The sequence below is a fragment of the Ahaetulla prasina genome, chromosome 7 (assembly GCF_028640845.1).
Source record: "Ahaetulla prasina isolate Xishuangbanna chromosome 7, ASM2864084v1, whole genome shotgun sequence".
NCBI classification, from domain to species: Eukaryota; Metazoa; Chordata; class Lepidosauria; order Squamata; family Colubridae; genus Ahaetulla; species Ahaetulla prasina.
In genome coordinates, this window is record NC_080545.1 from 24,156,094 (window position 1) to 24,178,287 (window position 22,194).

Sequence of the window (22,194 nt, forward strand, 5' to 3'; positions counted from 1 at the left end):
CCAGTTGCAGTCATCTAATTTTAATTTGTAGTTTCTTAATGCCACTTGGAAGCATCTTAAGAACCCAAGGAATATTCTCCCATTGTACTGAGCTGAAACCCACACAGCTGAACTTCACATTGTTTTAAATTGCCTTAGTATATACTGATGTGACCACAGGATGGCAGCAAACAATACAACAATTCCCATGCTATCTAGTGATATCTAGTGATCACCCATATTCTTGCAATTCAAATTTGGTAGCGTTAATTATGACGCAACCTATTGGCGCTATCCCTTCCCCTAAGAGAACATTCTACACCAAGACCAGCTTGTGTGTACAAGCCCTGGGTACCAGAACAAGTATGCACTCTCAGATGGAATCACCATCTTTTTTACCAATATTGTGATGGGAGCCCTATCCGAAATGATTTCTCAGGACCCAAAGAATGCTCTTCCACAGAACAAGAGCCCTCAGTAATTATCCACGTTCCCTATGAAATCTTCTGAGTTACCATTAAGTTGCAGGTTTGCCTTGACGCTTAAGTGGAGAGAGCAATGCCTGTGATCGTCACACTTCATTGTAGTCCCAAGCTTCATGTTTTTAAGATTGACTGGAGAAACGGAGGCAGGCGCAGGTTGGCAGAAACTGTTCGTGGCTGTAAAGGTAACAAATATATGTGTATGTGTGCCTCTGTGTAAAAACAAATTTGCAATAGCTAGATAATATCTTAACTCATTGAAGAAAAACTCAGCAGATGTTGATATGTTCATCCCTCATATACTAATAAGGTAGAAAGACATTCACTAGACAAACAATGCATTGTAGAAATATACTTCAGTCACATCTTCTAAAAAACAATAGTAAAGATTTCCCAATTCTGACTCAAGGGGGCTAGTTCAGGGGTGGGTTCCAAAAAAATTTACTACCGGTTCTGTGGGCGTGGCTTATTTGGTGAGTGTGGCTTGGTGGTCATGTGACTGAGTGGGCGTGGCCAACTTGAAGTCACTCAGGGCAAGTACCTTGCTGTGAATGACATTAAGTTGGCCACGCCCACTCAGTCACATGACCAATGCTACAGAGATAGGGCGATTTCTCCCGGGGGACAGCCAGAGCTTTGCCGCCGCCTCTTTTCCTCAGAGGAGCTGCCTTCATGTCCTTGCAAAGGGACACACACACACACATACACACACAACACAACACAACACAACAGACTCACACCAATGTAAAAGCAGCTGCACTTCACCCAAAATGGCCCCTGCAACAAGCAGGAACTTCACACAGCCACAAAAAGCTCAAAAACCAACTTTCACACTTTACACACATACAACACAATACAACACAACTGACTCACACACATAGACAGACATACACACAAAATGCCACATACAGCTTTGTGAGATTCTGTGTGTTTGTGTAGTTAGAGTGAAACATTACAGAAACACCAAATCTCAGAAAGCTGCACAAATATTTTATTATTTTATTTTATTTATATTTTTAGATCAGGGGTCTCCAACCTTAGTAACTTTAAGGTTTGTGAACTTCAACTCCCAGAGTTCCTCAGCCAGCAAAGCAGGCAGATTGAATTGCTGACCAAGGAAATGGATTGCAAGCAGGCAGATTCACTTGCTAGCTGATGCAATTGATGTAAAGCATGGCTTTGCCAGCCCGAAAGGAGCAGCAATTATAGGTAAGCGGGGAGGGGGAATTGGGTGGCCAGAGGAAAAAAGATTTTAAAAGGCTCCTCTGAGGATCCCAGGTGAAGTTGCCTAATAGCAGCCCAGAACCTCTTAACTCAGCTGGGATCGGCAGAGGAGCCTTTTAAAACCTTTTGTTTTAACAAGCTCTTCAGCTCACCAAAGAGGTTGTTAAAAAAAAAAAAACTTTTAAAGGGTTCTGATGATCCCTGTTCAGCTGCGCGATCATCAGAGGTGTTTTTTTTTTTACTTTTAAAAGCCTTTTTTTGGCTGAAGAAAATGGCCAGCCAGCCATTACCACCGGTTCTCCAAACGCCAGCAGATTTTTACTACCGGCTCTACAGAATCGGAGCGAACCGGGAGCAACCCACCACTGGGCTAGTTGTATAATCCATTAGTACATATGGTACTTTAACACAAAGGAGGATTTTGGATCAATCAAGAGTCTTCCCTTGGAGGAAGGAATTAAACATTCATTTCCCATAATATCTTGGGCCAATGTAGGTTCTGACCAAATGAGGAAGAGGCCTAATGCATGCATCACCCACAGGGCAAAATGGTTGCCAAGGAGAAAACCTACTGCCCATGTGTGTTTATGTTACTTCAAATTATTCTTGACTCTTGGCAACTGCCTAGACAAATCCTTGCAGTTTTATTGGTTACATTTTCAGAAGCAGTTTATCATTACCTCTCTTCTAAGAGACTAACCTAAAATTATCCAGATGGCTTCATTCCTGTGTGAGGACTAGATCACATGGCCAGTGGTGAAATCCAATTTTTTTTACTATCAGTTCTGTGGGCGTGGCTTGGTGGACATGGTATGGCTTGGTAGGCGTGGCTTGGTGGGCATGGCAGGGGAAGGATACTGCAAAATCTCCATTCCCACCCCACTCCAGGGGAAGGATACTGCAAAATCCCCATTCCTATCCCACTCTGGGGCCAGCCAGAGGTGTTATTTGCTGGTTCTCCAAACTACTCAAAATTTCCACGAGGCTCCAGTGACGTCACCGCTCCTGCTGGGTGCTCTAACAGAGCACTCCGTGTTAGAAGATTGTAAAAGTCAGTGAAACAGAAAAAAAATCACTGTTCACTGAGCTTAGCATACCCTATGGGAAAAAGGGGGTTATGCAGAGTTGTGGAAAAGTGGAAGATCTGACAGGGGGTTTGCTCTTAAGAGCGAATTTTCCTGGATTTATGGTCCCGCCGAATTCCACTCCCTCCAACTTCAAACACGCTCCTGGTTTTTATCAGGAAAAAGGAGTAGGTGGTCATTTCTGCTCAAAAGGACTTATTAAATTGATTGATCTTCTAAGCAGACGGGAATTTCACAAGCGTTCGATCTTTGATGTAGAATCAGCACGGCAAGTACCGACTCCCTTTCTGAAACCTGAAACCTTTCTTTGTCTTTGATTAATTGACTTTTAAAATGGCGTCTGAAAGTGAAAGTAAAATTTTTTTAGTACGATAAAGTAGCGTTATTTGTGGATTGTTACAAACGGAGTTTTTTTTATACTGAAAGGAGGGAAGGAAAGTTGTTAAGTTTAAATTCCTGATTCTTTTGAAGACAGAATGGCAGCTAAACCTTTAAAGCCTTCTGGAAGAAGGGATCTGAACCAAGTCTTGAGGAAAATATTGAAAGAACAATTAAAACTTTCTGAAGATAGGCAAAAGAGATGATGGAGAATTTTAATGCAAAAATAAGAGAAGATATTCTTATGGCAGTTCAAGGACTGAGTAAAAAATTGAGGATTGGAAGTGGAAATGGAACAGATCTCTCAGTCAAATAAGCATTTAGAAGACAAAATGAAAGGTGTTCAGAAAAAAGTGGATCAAAATGAAGATCAGGTTGTGATATTACAATATAAACTTATGGAAGGAGCTCTTAGAATTCATGGTATGCAAGAAGAGCGAGAGAAGACTTAAGAAAATTATATCAGAAGCATTGGCTGAATTTATTGAAGTGGAACCCCAAGAGGTAGCTTACCAAATTGATAAAATATATAGAGTTAATTCCTGGATTGCAAGACAGAGAAAGCTTCCTCGGGACATTGTGGTTTATTTTGTGAAAAGGACTATGAGAAATCAGATTCTGCAAGTTTCATATCAGACAACTTTAAAAATTGGAGAACAGGAGTTGAAGGTGTTGAAAGAGATTCCTTCAAAGATGTTAAGAGACAGGAAGGAATTTGCTTTTTTTACACAAGAACTTAAAAAACATCAGATTCAATTCAGATGGGAGGTGCCAATTGGACTGACAGTATTCTATCAAGGAAGGAGATATAGAATTGATACTGTTTTAAAGGCAAAGGATTTTCTTTCTACAGTTTTGAAAGTCGAAATAGAAGTGATAGAAAAACTTCAAGAGATTCAAGAAGGCGTGGTGATCCAAGAGCCTTCATTGCTGCCAGTATTAGAGGAACCACAAGAGCAAAGGGTGACAAGAGGAGCTCTTAAGCGTAAAGAAGAGCAACAGTCTCAAAGTAAAAGCCAGGATCCCAGCATGGAAGCTGTGGGAGGAGCTAGACGGAAGATACCAGAGGAGGAGCTTCCGTTGTCTGCTTCAAAGCTTCAGGAGGCCAGTAATGGCAAATAGAATTTTGTCATGGAATGTTAATGGCTTGAATTCAGCTCAGAAAAGAAGGAAAATATTTCACTACTTGAAACAATTTAAAAATGATGTGATTTGTTTGCAAGAGACACATATAAAATTATCAGACCAAAAATATTTAATTAATTCAAAATTGGGTAACCATTTTGTTGCATCAGCTTTGGAAAAGAAGCATGGAATTGTTGTATATATCAGGAAGGATATACCAGCTAAGTTAATTGAGGCAGATATTCAAGGAAGATTTATTGCTATTGAACTGGTGATAGATGCAAAAAAGACTTTGCTGATAGGTATTTATGCACCTAATCAGCAACAAGAAAAGTTTTACAAAATGTTACATGAGAGGTTGACCCTCTGGGATTATAGTTCGTTTATTTTATTAGGAGACTGGAATGGAGTAATTGATACAAGAAGGATAAGAGAACCTCCTCCAAGAAGATACCTATACATGCAAAATTACCAAAATCCTTTTTTGAAATGATGGAAGACTTTGAGTTTAGAGATATATGGAGGTTACGGAATCCAGATGAGAGAGATTTTACTTTTTTTTTCTGATAGGCATCAATCTTTTTCACGTATTGATTTTATTTTAATTTCTAATGACTTGCTTTCTAGGGTGAAGAAAACGAAGATATTTCCGAGGTGTTTAACTGACCATAGCCCAGTATGGATGGAATTATTACAAGGGAAAAAAGGTGGTAGAACATGGAGGTTGAATGAAAATCTGTTTAGATATGAGGATAATGTAACTTATTGTAAGAAACAGTTGAAAGAATTTTTTGATTTTAATATGTACAAAGGGACACCTATAGGAACTGTGTGGGAGGTGAGCAAAGCATTTATTAGAGGATATTGATTTACTTGGACAATAGGCAAAGGAATAATAAAACAAAGGCAGCGAGGTACTTGGAAGAAGAAATTCAAAGGAAGCAACAGTTATTAATTCAAAACCCACAAGATCACAAACTTAAAGAGGCTATAAAAATATTACAGAGTCAATTTAATATGTTAATGGCAGACCAGGTGGCAACGAATATACAATATGCTAAACATAATACCTTTTGTAATGCAAATAAACCTGGGAGATGGTTGGCATATAACTTAAGGAAAAACAGAAAGCACGTGTCATACAAAAATAGAATATAAAGGTAAAGAGATATATCAACAGGATAAAATTAAAAAGGCATTCTCAGAATTTTATACTGCACTATATGCAAAAGACAAAATATTGAATAGGGACATTTATGATTATTTGAAAGATTATAAGGTTAATATTCTAACATTAGAGCAGAGGGAGGAGCTGAATTGGCCGATAGCTACTGGAGAAATAGTGGAGGCAATTAAACAATTAAAATGGGAAAACCCTGGTACAGATGGTCTTACAGCAACTTATTATAAAAAAACACAGGATGAAATATTAGGCCCACTTAAAGAATTATTTAATCAGATACAATTAGGAGTGGGAATACCCCCGTCATGGAAAACATCTTTTATTTCACTGATACCAAAAGAGGAGCAAGATTGCTCTAAACCCGGTAACTACAGGCCGATTTCACTTTTAAATAATGATTATAAGATTTTTGTAAAAATAATAGCAAATAGATTAATGTTAGTTTTACAACAAAGAATTCATACTGATCAATCTGGTTTTATAAAAGGGAGGCAGATGAGGAATAATGTTAGACAGATTATTAATATATTGGAATATTTGGAAAAGAAGAATACCTCAGCAGCATTTATTTTTTTGGATGCAGAGAAAGCCTTTGATCGATTGCATTGGGATTTTTTATTTAAATTAATAGAGAAAATGCAATTTGGAGATTGTTTTGTTAGAATAATTAAAGCGATTTATGGAGAGCAAACAGCACAGATTATAGTAAATGGTAGCTTGACAGAAGTTATTAAGATTGCGAAAGGAACGAGACAGGGATGTCCCTTATCACCATTATTGTTTGTTTTGACTCTGGAACCATTATTAGATAAAATACGAGAATTAACGAAAATAGAGGGAATTAAGATTAGACAATATGAGTACAAAGTTAGAGCTTTTGCAGATGATGTAGTGGTTACTTTAACAAATCCTATAAATTCAAGTAGATTTTTGTTGGAAGTAATTGATAAATATGGAAAGGTATCAGGATTTAAAATAAATCAGAATAAAACAAAAGTGATAATTAAAAATATGTCTATACAACAGAAACAAAAACTAGAGGAAATGACAGGATTTGAGGTAGTAAAAAAGGTTAAATACTTAGGGTTTATATTAGCTCATCGAACAAGAAACTTTATAAGAATAATTATGACTTGCTATGGCAAAAAGTTCAGAATGATATGAGTGTTTGGAAAAAATTGCAGTTATCGCTATTGGGAAGGATTGCGGCTATTAAAATGAATGTGTTACCTAGATTTTTGTTTCTGTTCCAGATGATACCAATAATTAAAAAGGATAAAAATTTGGAAGATTGGCAGATTGGGATTAGCAAATTTATATGGCAGGCTAAAAAGGCGAGGTTAAAATGAAAATAATACAGGACTCACGGGAAAGAGGTGGTTTAAGAATGCCTAACTTTAAACTATATTATGAAGCAGTAACCCTTTCAGTAATAAGTGACTGGTTTAACTTAACAGAGGAAAGAATTTTGAATATAGAAGGTTATGACTTGTTATATGGATGGCATGCATTTATTTTATGAAAAAAAGTGGATAGGGCTTTTAAGAATCATGTGTTGAGAAGTGCTCTTTATGGTCTGGAAAAAATATTCCTATAAATTAGATTATAAGATTCCTATATGGGCGAGCCCTAGACATGCAATAGAGAATATAAATATAGAACAAAAACAGGAAATGATTACTTATAAAGAACTTTTGTATGCTGAAGGAGGTAGATTGCAATTAAAATCATTACAGGTATTAAAATGAAGAAGGGAGGAATTATACTTGGTTTCAATATGGGCAAATAAGTGCTAGATGGAAAGAAGATCAAAAAATTGGTATAATGCAAAGGGAGGAAAATTTAATAAAGCAAATTAGAAATCAGACCCAGGAGCATATAAAGAGATTGTATAATGTGTTGCTTGAAATAGATTCGGGAAAGGATTTGGTAAAGGATTGTATGATAAAATGGGCACAGAATATTCAGGAACCAATAATGTTGGAAACATGGGAGAAAATTTGGGTTAGAAATGTTAAGTTTACACAAGCACAGAATTTAAGGGAAAATTTTTATAAGATGTTTTATAGATGGCACTTAGATCCCAAAAAATTATCATGTATGTATCCTAATATCCAAGCGAAATGTTGGAGGTGTGATTGTGATGATGCTACATATTTTCATATTTGGTGGACTTGCAAGAAAATTAAGGTCTTTTGGATAAGAATTTGGTGGATTATTCAAAATGTACTGAAGAAGAAGATAAAGTTCCTGCCACAATTTTTCCTTTTGGGAATTATAACGGATTGTACAGGGATTGAGACTAAATTGATTCTGAATTTAATAACAGCAGCAAGACTGTTGATTGGACAATACTGGAAGAAAGAAGAGATACCTACAATAGAAGAATGGATATTGAAAGTTATTAATTTGGCTGAGATGGCTAAAATCTCAACCTTTTTGAAAGACAATACGCAGGAAAAATATTTAATTGAATGGAAAAAATGGATTGATTATCTACAAAATAGATATCAGATTAAGAAATATCAGATTGCCTTTGAATAATTAGAAAGTTATTTTATGTAATGGGGAGGGGGTTGGGAGATGAAAAGCTTTGGATGTGGTTATTTGGATTGAAGGAAAATTTTATTCTATGTTTGGTTTATGTATAACAATACCTTGTGATTGACCCGGGAAGCCGGGGAGGAGGGGAAGGGGTTTTGGGAGGGAGGGGAAAAGGGGAAATGTTTTGTTTTTAAAACTCTTTCAATAAAAAAAAATTCCACCACCGGTTCTCCAAACTGCTCAAAATTTCTCCAGAACTTGTCAGAACCTTCTAGATTTTACCCCTGCACATGGCCTCTTGGTTTCTGGTCTGGTGCCTCTAACCATTACACCAATCTAACTCGTAATTGTTTAATTAATGTACTCTTAAATTGTACAATTGACTTGGAAATAAAAGACCTATTTGGTTAAGTACTTCCTCATCACCACCCCCAAAATGAATAACCAGAGAACCAAAAAGGGCCTCTGGTGGCTCAGCAGACTAAGTCTATCTGTTATTAACACAGCTGCTTGCAATTACTGCAAGTTCAAGTCCCACCAGGCCCAAGGTTGACTCAGCCTTCCATCCTTTATAAGGTACGTAAAATGAGGACCCAGATTGTTGGGGGCAATAAAAGTTGACTTTGTATATAATATACAAATGGATGAAGACTATTGCTTAACACAGTGTAAGCCGCCCTGAGTCTTCGGAGAAGGGCGGAATATAAATTCAAATAAAGAAAAAATTAGGGTTATGTTCCCATTCTATGCATAGAATTTTAGTCCAAAAATAATTTTAAAATATGACTAAAATAAAATATGAATTGTATAGAAGATTGTTTGGAAAAATTGCAGTTATCGCTATTGGGAAGGATTGCGGCTATTAAAATGAATGTGTTACCTAGATTTTTGTTTCTGTTCCAGATGATACCAATAATTAAAAAGGATAAAAATTTGGAAGATTGGCAGATTGGGATTAACAAATTTATATGGCAGGGTAAAAAGGCGAGGTTAAAATGAAAATAATACAGGACTCACGGGAAAGAGGTGGTTAAAGAATGCCTAACTTTAAACTATATTATGAAGCAGTAACCCTTTCAGTAATAAGTGACTGGTTTAACTTAACAGAGGAAAGAATTTTGAATATAGAAGGTTATGACTTGTTATATGGATGGCATGCGTACTTATTTTATGAAAAAAAAGTGGATAGGGCTTTTAAGAATCATGTGTTGAGAAGTGCTCTTTATGGTCTGGAAAAAATATTCCTATAAATTAGATTATAAGATTCCTATATGGGCGAGCCCTAGACATGCAATAGAGAATATAAATATAGAACAGAAACAGGAAATGATTACTTATAAAGAACTTTTGTATGCTGAAGGAGGTAGATTGCAATTAAAATCATTACAGGTATTAAATGAAGAAGGGAGGAATTATACTTGGTTTCAATATGGGCAAATAAGTGCTAGATGGAAAGAAGATCAAAAAATTGGTATAATGCAAAGGGAGGAAAATTTAATAAAGCAAATTAGAAATCAGACCCAGGAGCATATAAAGAGATTGTATAATGTGTTGCTTGAAATAGATTCGGAAAAGGATTTGGTAAAGGATTGTATGATAAAATGGGCACAGAATATTCAGGAACCAATAATGTTGGAAACATGGGAGAAAATTTGGGTTAGAAATGTTAAGTTTACACAAGCACAGAATTTAAGGGAAAATTTTTATAAGATGTTTTATAGATGGCACTTAGATCCCAAAAAATTATCATGTATGTATCCTAATATCCAAGCGAAATGTTGGAGGTGTGATTGTGATGATGCTACATATTTTCATATTTGGTGGACTTGCAAGAAAATTAAGGTCTTTTGGATAAGAATTTGGTGGATTATTCAAAATGTACTGAAGAAGAAGATAAAGTTCCTGCCACAATTTTTCCTTTTGGGAATTATAACGGATTGTACAGGGATTGAGACTAAATTGATTCTGAATTTAATAACAGCAGCAAGACTGTTGATTGGACAATACTGGAAGAAGGAAGAGATACCTACAATAGAAGAATGGATACTGAAAGTTATTAATTTGGCTGAGATGGCTAAAATCTCAGCTGTTTAAAAGACAATACGCAGGAAAGATATTTAATTGAATGGAAAAATGGATTGAATACCTACAAAACAGATATCAGATTAAGAAATATCAGATTGCCTTTGAATAATTAGAAAGTTATTTTATGTAATGGGGAGGGGGTTGGGAGATGAAAAGCTGTGGATGTGGTTATTTGGATTGGAAGGGAAAATTTTATTCTATGTTTGGTTTATGTATAACAATACCTTGTGATTGACCCGGGAAGCCGGGGGGGGGGGAGGGAGGGGGGAAGGGGGTTTTTTGGGAGGGAGGGGTGAAAAAGGGGGGGAAATGTTTTTGTTTTTTAAAACTCTTTCAATAAAAAAAAAAAAATTCCACTACCGGTTCTCCAAACTGCTCAAAATTTCTCCAGAACTTGTCAGAACCTTCTAGATTTTACCCCTGCACATGGCCTCTTGGTTTCTGGTCTGGTGCCTCTAACCATTACACCAATCTAACTCGTAATTGTTTAATTAATGTACTCTTAAATTGTACAATTGACTTGGAAATAAAAGACCTATTTGGTTAAGTACTTCCTCATCACCACCCCCAAAATGAATAACCAGAGAACCAAAAAGGGCCTCTGGTGGCTCAGCAGACTAAGTCTATCTGTTATTAACACAGCTGCTTGCAATTACTGCAAGTTCAAGTCCCACCAGGCCCAAGGTTGACTCAGCCTTCCATCCTTTATAAGGTACGTAAAATGAGGACCCAGATTGTTGGGGGCAATAAAAGTTGACTTTGTATATAATATACAAATGGATGAAGACTATTGCTTAACACAGTGTAAGCCGCCCTGAGTCTTCGGAGAAGGGCGGAATATAAATTCAAATAAAAAAAAAATTAGGGTTATGTTCCCATTCTATGCATAGAATTTTAGTCCAAAAAATAATTTTAAAATATGACTAAAATAAAATATGAATTGTATAGAAGATTTTTTTTTAGACAATGAAGTTATTCTAGACATCAAAACATATTCCCACAGTTTAATTAACCATTCTTCCATAGCGGAAAAGAAGAATCTTTTCCAATAAAAGCAGATAAAATTCTTGCAGCTATTAACTTAAGCAATGCCAGGTCAGTATAATTTGAAGGAGTATGTGCTTTAGTAAAATGTAATAGAAATATGGCAAGTTGAAATGAAACTACAACGTTGAAACTTCATTCCATTCTGCAAAGAAATAATTTCCAATACTGTTGAGTTTTGCTACATTAACATTGGATTTGGAAAAAAGATCTAATCTGTTCATTTCCAGCATTGGGCGGGGTGGGGAGGACTCATTTTAGCCATCATTTAGCCCTATTAGTTGTAAAATATCTTATATCAATTCCCTGTGATGTATAAAATGAACAATATTTTTTTTCCATTGAAATTGCCATTGCGCAATCTCTGTAACAATGGAGACGCTGTTCAGATCTTGCACCTGCTTAGTTATACATCCAAAATAAAACTAAGGACAGCGATGGTGAATGTTTTAGACTTGGTGGGTTAAAAATTCAGGAAATGCCTAACGAAATGCTATCCTCTCTCATTCTTTCTCTGTTTGTCTCTCTGTCTCTATCTCTCTCTATCTCTCTTTGTCTCCCTCTCTCCTCCCTCTCTCCCTCTCTCTCAGAAAACAGAAATAATTCTCTTCCCCCCCCCCCACACACACACACAATCTAGGTCACCCTGAACAGTGGCACTCATCAGCAGTACTAAGGTTGGATCTGAAGTAGAAATCACCACAGTCACTCAAAATGGCTGCCTCGCATCATTTCGCAAGATGCGCATCAGTAGGCAGCATTCTCTTTCTGTTGACAAGCACCTGTGGCCTACCCAAGGCTGCTCCAGATTGCACAAGGTCTTTGTTTTTGAAGTAGTTTCGGAGAACACTATGAACACTGCACGAAAACAGGCTCTAGCCTTGCACAATTTTCAAAGACTCAGGAGGCCACACAGGAACACAAACTTCTCACATGACTCCCATTTGACCCGGAGGCCACACAAAAGCATACACCATTCTCGTGCAGCCTCTGCATCTTCCAAAGTCTCTGAAAAAATGGAACGTGCTTTCAAGAATATTCATCAGGAGTTGTGGGTAGTGGTGTGTCACCCAAAATATCACCTTTGACATGTGTGTCATAAGTTCACCATCACTGCACTAGGAGATGGTTTGTGATCAATAGAGCCCCCACCCGATTCCACCTTGCTTGCTTTCCCACTACTTCCTCTCAACCAATTTTCAGGTGACAGGCATTAGGCAACATCGGCCGCCCTGAGGATCATTTTGTGAGAGAAGGGGGCTGCCCAATAAATTAGTGGGACCCCCTTCCATTTCATAGGTCAGTACTCTAAGTTTAACCTTCTGATAAAATCTTTCTGTATTCCCAATCCCAGCCCCAATCCCAACTCATAGTAGAAGGAGTGATGGGTGGATATTTTTTCTCATCAGCAGGCAATGCCCATTAAAGAGAAAATGAAACCAGGGAGTCCGCCAATCTCTTTCCTTAATATTCAAATATGTGTAGACAGTACCACTGGGTGGCCTCATCACTGAGGCAGAAAATGACTTAGAAATTGAGATAAAGAAGCTTGTGCCAGAGTACTTTTCTGCTGACTCAAGGAGTGTGGGAATGCACGTTCAAGTGGCCACGAACAGAGAGATAATAAAGAAACTTTTGAAAATAAGAGCAAAGGGTACAATAAAAGCTGAAATACAACAACTTACTCTTCTAAAAACACAGGGAGCCCAGGTTGTAAACAATCTTTTGCAAGATTTGATCATTTCTATAATCCTTTTATGTAGGTATCTTTATTTACTTGAATCCCCATACCTTTATTGTTCTGATCTTTTAAAGCTTTTAGTGGCTTTTAATTATTTTTAAGCCTCCAGCTTAATTATAGAGTCACCTCCAGCAGAGATGGACAGACAGATAGACAGATAGACAGACAGACAGACAGACAGTTAGATAGATAGATAGATGCTTGAATAATATACCTAGTACACCACAGGCCACAACGGATGAAGAAAATTATATTCACTTTCTTGTATATATCATATATATATACCAAATCTACTGGGGGTAGACCAGTAGATAATTTAGTTTGGTCTAGTAGTGGTTAAGGCACCAGACTAGAAACTGGGAGACTGTGAGTTCTACTCCTGCCTTGGGCAGCTGTGTAATTTTGAACCAGTCCCTCTCTCGCAGCCAATCTACTTCACAGGGTTGTTGTTGTGGGGAAAATATCAGGAGGGAGTATTATGTATATTTGTCACATTGAATTATTTATAAAAATAATAAAGGTAAATAAAATGAAGAAATAATAATAAATAAAAAATGTTACGTGATTTTAAGTGATGATAGCCATTGAAGTCTCACACATGCAAACAATCAAAAGCATATCACATCACACTCTTCAGGGAGAAGGGTGGGCCAAATAATTATAGATTGCATCCAAACTGAATATTTGGCCTTTAACAAAAGTTACAGGCAAATGGATTTGGAATATACAATAACATCTGATAGCTTGACTGCTGATACAATGTCAGAATGTACAGTTTAGTAACTAATCTACATTGTTAGTGTGCAATTTTCACCCATTCAAAAACTGTTTAAAGATTTCGATAACTAGTTATACAATAATTTACATCCAGAAAAGTTGGTGTAGAAAAACCACCATTGATGTATGACAAATGAGCATGCCCATGATTATTCATTTGCAGTACTTGTGTAGGTACTGATATTTTTTTTGAGGGACAATGGGTGATATGATCAAAATATTTGTGTACAAGGAGTGATAATACATTTTGTATTCTGAGAATCGAAGCCTCATTTTTTAAATAATTCTTGTTAAAAGCAAACATAATATTTAGGTCATTCACAGAAAAGCTTACATCCTGACATGATCCAAGACAGTTGAGGACGAACAGGAAGGTCTTCAAGTAGGAAGAAAGTTTTTTAAAATGTAATGAGCTTTCAGGCTGATTGGTCATTCAAAAGTTTTGCTTTCCTGACCTTAAGAATGAATAAAATATAATAAGAATTAAAATATAATACTTACTAGAAAATTGATCTTTGCAATGAAATCCCTATGGAGGAGAAAATTAAGATATATTAATTTAAATATTATATCTAAGGAATAAAATAATACAAGGAATACTCATATTCATATAAAAATACAAGTTAATTCTTAGAGGTCACTTGAATTATGTGTCTGGAATCCAAAATATAGTAGCACATAAGATTTCAATCCTGGTTAGAAATGCCAAAGAAATTGTCTAGATAAAAGAAAATTAAAGGAAGTTATAATCACTTTCTTAAAATATGTGAAGAATTTTCACACAGAAATGAAGTACATCTGCTCTATTTTACTCCAGACAGAAAGACCTAAATGAAATAGTGAAAAATGCAATTATTTCAGTTAAATCTTGGGAAAGGTTCCTAAAAAACTGTAGAAGGGGTACACCTGGGAAATAATGGGCACTTCTTCATTGAAGTGGTATTGATACCAAGACTAGACAAACTATTTGGGTGGTAAAAGCAGATCCTGTACTGCAAATTCTACCCTGAAGCTCCTGGAGTATATGATCTCCAAGTTCTCTTCAACACTACAATTCTAGGAATAAACATGGGTTTAAAATCTGTAATACCTGTCATAAGGCACGCAAATGTTAAGTCATCATTCAGTAAAGTAAACCCTATCTCAACACAGGATGTTGAGATTCTGGAAAGAGTGCAGAGAAAAGTAACAAAGATGATCAAGTGGCTGGAGGCCAACATGTATGAAGAATGGAGCAGGCTGAACTCCTTCATCAGTGCGTTCTGTGGTGATCTGGAAGCAGAATGATATCCTCTCAGATTATTGCAGGTTGATCCAGTGGTGAAAATGCAGCCGGTTCTATCTGGCTCAGGCAAACAGGTAGCACCGGTGGTGGGAGGCTCCACCCACCCACTCGGATGTCATAACATCCTGTTTATGATGCTCTGTACATGCACAGAAGGTCCTGCGCATGTGCAGAGGTGTCATGCGCAATTGAAGTGAACGTTCACATGCTCCCATTTGCAAACTGGTAGCAAAGGTAAGTGGATTTCACCCATAGATTGATCTTCTGTTCTGGCATGGCTCAAGAACTGTCTTGAATCCATGATTTTATCTGATACGGGCACTACCTGCAGACTGTTTGTGATGGACTGTGATCCATCACCATATTTTTTTACCCTGTTCCCACATCTATTTACAGGTAGTCCTTGACTTACAATCATTCATGTAGTGATCTTTCAAAATTACAACAGTAGTGAAAAGAAGTTCAGAATAACAAAGTTGGAAAGAACCTTGGAGGTCTTCTACTACAACTATCTGCTCAAGCAGGAGACCCTATACCATTTCAGACAAATGGCTGTCCAATCTCTTCTTAAAAACTTTCAGTGATGAAGCACCCTCAGCTTCTGAAGGCAAGCTGTTCCACTGAGTAATTGCCCTCATTATCAAGAAATTTCTCCCTAGTTTTAGATTGCTTTTTCCTTGATTAGTTTCCATCCATTCCGTCTTGTCTTGCCTTCAGGCACTTTGGAAAATAGATTGACCCCCTCTTTTTTGCAGCAGCTACTCAAATATTGAGGAACACTGCTATCATCTAGTCTTTAATTTCACTAGACTAGACATACCCAATTCCTGCAACTGTTCTTCATATATTTTGGCCTCCAGCCCCTTAATTATCTTTGTGGCTTTTCTTTGCATTCTTTCCAGAGTTTCAAATACTGTTTTTATATTGTGGCAATAAAAACTGGATGCACTATACCAAATGTGATCTTACTAAGGCCTTATAAAGCATTATTAACACTTCACGTGATGTCAATTCTATTCCTCTGTTAATGCAGCCTAGGAGTGCATTGGCTTTTTTGGTAGCTGCCGCATACTGCTGGCTCATATTTAAGTGATTGTCTACTAGGACTCCAAGATCCCTCTCAGAATTACTGCTGTTGAGCGAGGTGACACCTATTCTATACCTGTACATTTGGTTTTTCTTGCCTAAGTGTAAAACCTCATTTTTCTCACCATTGAATTTTATTTTGTTAGATAGAACCCTGTGTTCAAGTCTGATATCTTTGGATCTTGAGCCTGTCTTCTAGGGTATTGACCATTCCTACCAGCTTGGTGTTGTCTGCAAATTTAATGAGTTCCCCTTCTATTCCCTCATCTAAATTGTTTATGAAGATATTGAAGAATACTGGGCCTAAGACAGAACCTTGAGGTACTTCGCTGCTTACTTGCCTCTATGTAGAAGTAGTTCCATTAAGGACTACATACTGAGTTTGTCAGCCAGTTATGAATTCATCTGGTGGTGATGCTGTCTATCCCACAATTTTCTAACTTAGTTATAGCTTATATTATATTAATATATTATATTATTGTGATTTATGACTCTAAGTTACTCATGACCAGTCCTCACACTTACAAACATAAAAGAATCCCCATGGTCACATGATCAAAATTCAGGTGCTTGGCAACCACCGTATATTTATGATAGTTGCAGTAACCTGGAGTCATGTAATCACCGTTTGTGACCTTCCCAGCTGGCTTCCAAGTAGCAATGCCAATTGTGGAAGCCAGACTTGCTTAATGACTATGTGATTCAGTTAACAACTGTAATGACTCACTTTACAACCGTGGGCAAAAAAAGGCCCTAAAATCGGACGCACCTCTCTAATCACCTTTCTTTGCAGTGAAATTTTGGCCCTAATAGTAGTTGAAGACTACTTGTATACACATGGACACATAGTCTTCCTGAAACAGTCCATGAAATGCTACCATGTTCCTTTCTGCACAGTGGTTATTTTACACAGGAAAGATTTAGAAACTCCAAAAAATCAGTATGGGAAATAGCTCTAATGACTGTCAGCAGAATGAAAGTATTTTATTTTGTACAGACCCAATTTCACCAACTACATATCTATTTGTAGCTACATATCTATTTGCTGGTTACTACCTTTAAAGCGCTCCATGGCTTAGGGCCTGGGTACTTACGGGACCGCCTGCTGTTACCACATGCCTCCCACCGACCCGTACGCTCTCACAGAGAGGGACTTCTCAGGGTGCCGTCCGCCAAGCAATGTCGGCTGGCGGCCCCCAGGGGAAGGTCCTTCTCTGTGGGGGCTCCCACACTCTGGAACGAACTTCCCCCGGGTTTACACCAAATACCTGACCTTCAGACATTCCGTCGCGAACTGAAGACACATCTTTTTATTCGCGCGGGGCTGGCTTAAATTGAATTTTATCAAATTTTTAAAATTCTTATTAACTAATCTTAAATGGGGTTTTTAGCTCACTGTATATTTTAATTTTCAGGCCAATTTTAAAATAAGTTTTTTAATTGCATTTTAAATTATATATTGCACTGTTTGTTTTATTTTTGCCTGTACACCGCCCTGAGTCCTTCAGGAGAAGGGCGGTATAGAAATCAAATAAATAAATAAATAAATAAATAAATAAATAAATAAATAAATAAATAAATAAATAAATAAATAAATAAATAAATAAATAAAATATTTTGCATGTCTACAGGACACGCCTTCCTTTCCCCATACTAATTTAATTACTTGAGCATCATCAGTCTTCCTATCTGTTTTTTTTGTAACGTGCTCTTGGTAGAGATGTAGCAATTTTAGAAGATCGTACTTAGGTTGTGAGCTTTGAATTGGCCCAACCCTAACTTACTCTAGCCAGCATTTTAACATTTTATTTCAGGATCACATTTGCTTTTTATGCAACAGAAAGAGCATGTACCAGTCTAATCGAAATTATGAATATATTTGAAAGGCATACTGTGGCTATATCGTATGAAATAACATTACACAGTTAATCCAGTTAGTCCAGGCAGGGGTGGGCTTCAAAAATTTTAGCAAGGGGTTCTCTTGCTGGGTGGGCATGGCCATGGTGGGTGTGGCCTAGTCAGCCTCTTGCACCACAGCGGGGGGGGGCCATTTTTGCCCTCCTCAGGCTACGGAGGCTTTCCTTGAGCCTCCAGGAGGCAAAAATGACCTCCCCAGGCTCCGGAGGCCCTCTGGAGGCCAGAAACGGGCCCATTTCCAGCCTTCCCGAACTTCCAGTAGGCCCATTTTTCACCCGCCCCAAGCCTCCATGCGCGCCATGCAATTACCTGCATCCAAAACGTGGGTGGATTCCTGGGAGGGGAGAGCAGGGCAGGGCAGGCAGGGCAGGGCTAGCCTGGAGTGGGATTTGACGGTTTTCCGAACTGCACAGAATCTTAGCTAGAGGTTCTCCCGAAGCCCTGCAAACCCCCAGCAGCCCACCCTTGGTCCCAGAGTGCCATCAAGTTCTGGTAAAAAATATTTGTAAAAAAAAAAAACAGGTGGAGTTTTGATCAAGCCAGCATAATTCCCATTCTGACTTTTTACCACATTTTGTAGACCTGTACAATATTTCCCTTTTTTCTATTAAGAACATCTGTTTCAGATTAAATTTACTCTTGCCTTCTCTCAAAATAAATTAATTTTTTAGGCTAAAGCTCAGTGACCTGAATGTCAAAAAAAACAGGCTTGTCTGAGAAAGAAACTGTTCATTAAACTAGCCCTCTAACCTAGTATGTCCTGGAGATTTATATGTTTTTCATGTCATCTAGTTTTTAAGCATTTGACTCCCGTTATCGTTGGTCTGCAGAAAAGGAATTTTGATTTCAACATTTGTTTTCTAGAAACAAAAATGTCAGCCACCATAGATTCAGATGATACAATGCACGTCAAGTAAAATTCTGCTTCTGGAAAATAAGCTGCAAAAATGAAAGGGAAATGGTGGCAGGTGTATTTCTTAACCCACAACAGTAGTATGGCATAATATGCAAATGCACCCTCAAATAAAAACATTAGAGAAACATTTCAAGTACAAACAAAATAACCAGAGGGAGGGGAAAAAAATCAGAAAATAATTATTAATTGAAGAACAAACTGTACTATGACTTTGAAAATTCTGGCAAATAAAAGTATTTGCAATGGAATTGACATAACATTCCAAAGTTGGCATTTTTTTCCCCTCAAGCCAACAATTTGTTTGGAAATAATAGTCTCCACATTCCACCTCAATTAAGAACCTCAGTAACAGTATTGCAACTCAGTTACAGAACTGCAACTTTAAACATTGGATTATTATCACCTATATTAAACCATAGGTGAATAACTGAGACCTAATCTTAGGAACAGGCTTCAACAAGGTATTATCCAGCATATGACTATATTGTTAGAAGTTTTAGTTCTTCATGAATCAAAGGGCAAAGGAAAAAATAAAGTTCAACAAAGGAGAGGTCATATCTTTTGGGGGAAAGTTTCTACTATCATGTAACTTTTGGTCTTTCTTTTGTATTTTTTCATACCATTTAACCCCAACATAGTCCCTTTCCAATTTCAGTTTCTATCAGTTTCCTTCAGCATGCTGAATGATAAATATTGAAGTTAATCTCCCTTGGATGATATCAAGTTGAGGAAGAAGGGCAACAGAATGGGATAATTTATTGGCTCAGCAGAGATAGTTCCTTTTATATTTCATGTCTCTACCTATTTTCTGTTTAATGAAAATCCGTAATATCGTAACACAAGATAAAGCAGGTTGTTATCTCTCAATTTATCATTTATTTACAAGATGGAAAGAATACAGATTTGACAGATGAATAAATCCATTTTTGTATACACCTATAACAGATGTATGGATTGTGTTTTCACATAGAGCTAGCAATGTTTAAATAACACCACAATATGAGCATTATTTGAGTTAGTTGTGGAATTAGATATTCCATTAATTAAATCTTAATTCAAATCCTAAATATCTAAGAAGAAAAGTTGTTTTCTTACTGGATTTAAATCATATATCAGGCAGAGGGTGTGAGATTCATACAACTGCACTTCCCACACACTTATAACAGAATCACTACTTCTGGTATGAGATAACTCATCCAGCAAAAATACTTGTCATAAGTAAGAATGCTGGATAAACAAAATTTTGGAAATTGTAGTTGCAAAAAGCTAAAGAACTAAAGATCTATATAAAACATGCCACAACTGAAATGAATAGTAAAGGTAAAGGTTCCCTTCACACATATGTGCTAGTCGTTCCCAACTCTAAGGGGCAGTGCTCATCTCCATTTCAAAGCCGAAGAGCCAGCGCTGTCCGAAGATGTCTCCTTGGTCATGTGGCCAGCATGACTAAATGCCAAAGGCGCACGGAACGCTGTTACCTTTCCACCAAAGGTAGTCCCTATTTTTCTACTTTCATTTTTTACGTGCTTTCAAACTGCTAGGTTGGCAGAAGCTGAGACAAGTAACAGGAGTTCACCCTGTTATGCGGCACTAGGGATTCAAACTGCTGAACTCCCGACCTTTCAATCAACAAGCTCAATGTCTTAGCCACTGAGTCACCATGTCCCTCATAGTATGGTTCATCAAAATATCATAAATAAAGGCATAAAGAGGAAATAATTTTTAGTAGTCTTCCTTTATTCTGTCTGCCAGAAGACATCTGGAATAGAAAGCATTTGTTCATGGAGAGGCATCTGAAAAGCATGTCCTATGAAAATGGTTAGAGGTGTTGGGTATGCGGAGCCCAAGTGAACCCAGAATTAAAAGAACCCATACTGGTTGTTGACTCTTAAGAGGTGGAGTGGATTTAAACAGTCCTGCTTCAAAGCTTAAAAGTGTTTTTTATCAGGGCAACTTGGTCTACCCAAATATGGGACAGAGCATACTGCTTCCACTTTTGCTTTTCAGCCCCAATACAGAAGTCTTCGCAGGCAGTCACTTTTGCAACAAACTTTTTTGTTGTTGTTTATTTTATTACTAGCTGGATACCCATGCTTCACTATGAAACTATGTGATCAGGCTTGATACATTGACCACTCCTGAGTGAAGGAGTGGAACGTCTGAAAGTTTGAACTGAGGTAACGGAATGTGAGGCAACTGGCAGTTGTAACAGAGTTCTTTTCAGGTGAGGAGGGAGAGTAGAACATCTAACTTCTTAGCATCAGAGCATGTGAATATAATACTATACATGAAATACTAATGATCTGATGGTCATTTCGAAAAATTTTCTGCTTTTTTACTGTTCGTTTCACAGTTGCACTATTCTTTTTTATGCTTTCGCCATTTTAAATCTTCGGTATATCATTCTGAGGAATTCTTTGTACTGGAAGAAACAATGTCAAATAAAAATGCATTATTATTTATTGGATTTAGATACTGCCCATCTCACTCTTAGATGAGAGTGCCTTTGTTGTTATTTCATATTATGCTTTCTTCCCAAGGAACCCCAGCATGATTTGAAAGGAATAGTAAATGTTCAGATAAAGCCAACAATGTTTAAAAATAATAGACATATGATGATAAATTGTAAAAACAGAAAAGGAAACTAACTGGCTGGTCCTGGCATAACATTAGCCCAGAAATACAGTATCTAGAGAAAAGGATATTTAATTGTTCTGTGAAATAAGTTAGTATGTAGGCCATCCAAGCATCTCTTGAAAGAGGGCACTTATTGTGGCACTGAACTAAGAATTTGCCACACCTGGCCAGCACACTGAGACATAGTCCCATTGGTGGAGCATAAGCAGCTGGTCTTAACATAAAGTAAGTAGCATTACTATATATTTATTCTTTTTCAGTACCTAGACCCTAATCAATTAAGGCTAATTGACTAGTGACACTACTTTAGGTGTAGGCAATCAATGCTGTTGTTTCAGGATTAATATTATATCATCTCAGTTAACAACCAGACTGTTCACCTTAACAGACAGACGTATGCAGCACTATTTGTGATAACAAGGTTATTATTATGAGGTTCTTATGAATCACTAAGGCTAAACTACAGACAGTTAGCAATGTAATTGGTATACTACCCAGGCACATGGACTCCTTGTCATAGAATAGAATAGAACAGAACAGAACAGAACAGAACAGAACAGAACAGAACAGAATAGAATAGAATAGAATTGTAGTCATTGCTGAAGGTGGTAGAAGACCCACCCACCTCGTTTCCCCATGGATTTTAGGACTGGGCTATTTTTTCCACCTTTCCATCTTTAGCCTATCTGTCATCATGTGTCAGCCA

The 22,194-nt window shown here is 37.3% G+C and overlaps 1 protein-coding gene across 7 annotated transcripts in view; it reads right to left on the reverse strand.

Annotated features, from left to right (window-relative positions):
* Window positions 1-22,194, reverse strand: part of IL17REL (interleukin 17 receptor E like) — an 86,420-nt gene that overhangs the window by 49,547 nt on the left and 14,679 nt on the right. For 6 of the 7 annotated variants that reach the window (XR_009156033.1, XR_009156034.1, XM_058190280.1 and 3 more), the window contains exons 2-3: window positions 14,149-14,176; window positions 495-638 (exon numbers count right to left, since the gene is read on the reverse strand). Coding sequence is in view for 5 of the 7 variants with exons in the window: in XM_058190280.1 (XP_058046263.1) it covers window positions 495-638; window positions 14,149-14,176 (172 nt within the window). In the remaining 2 variants the exon portion in view is untranslated. The remainder of the gene's footprint in view (window positions 1-494; window positions 639-14,148; window positions 14,177-22,194) is intronic. The other variant, XM_058190282.1, reaches the window with a different exon arrangement.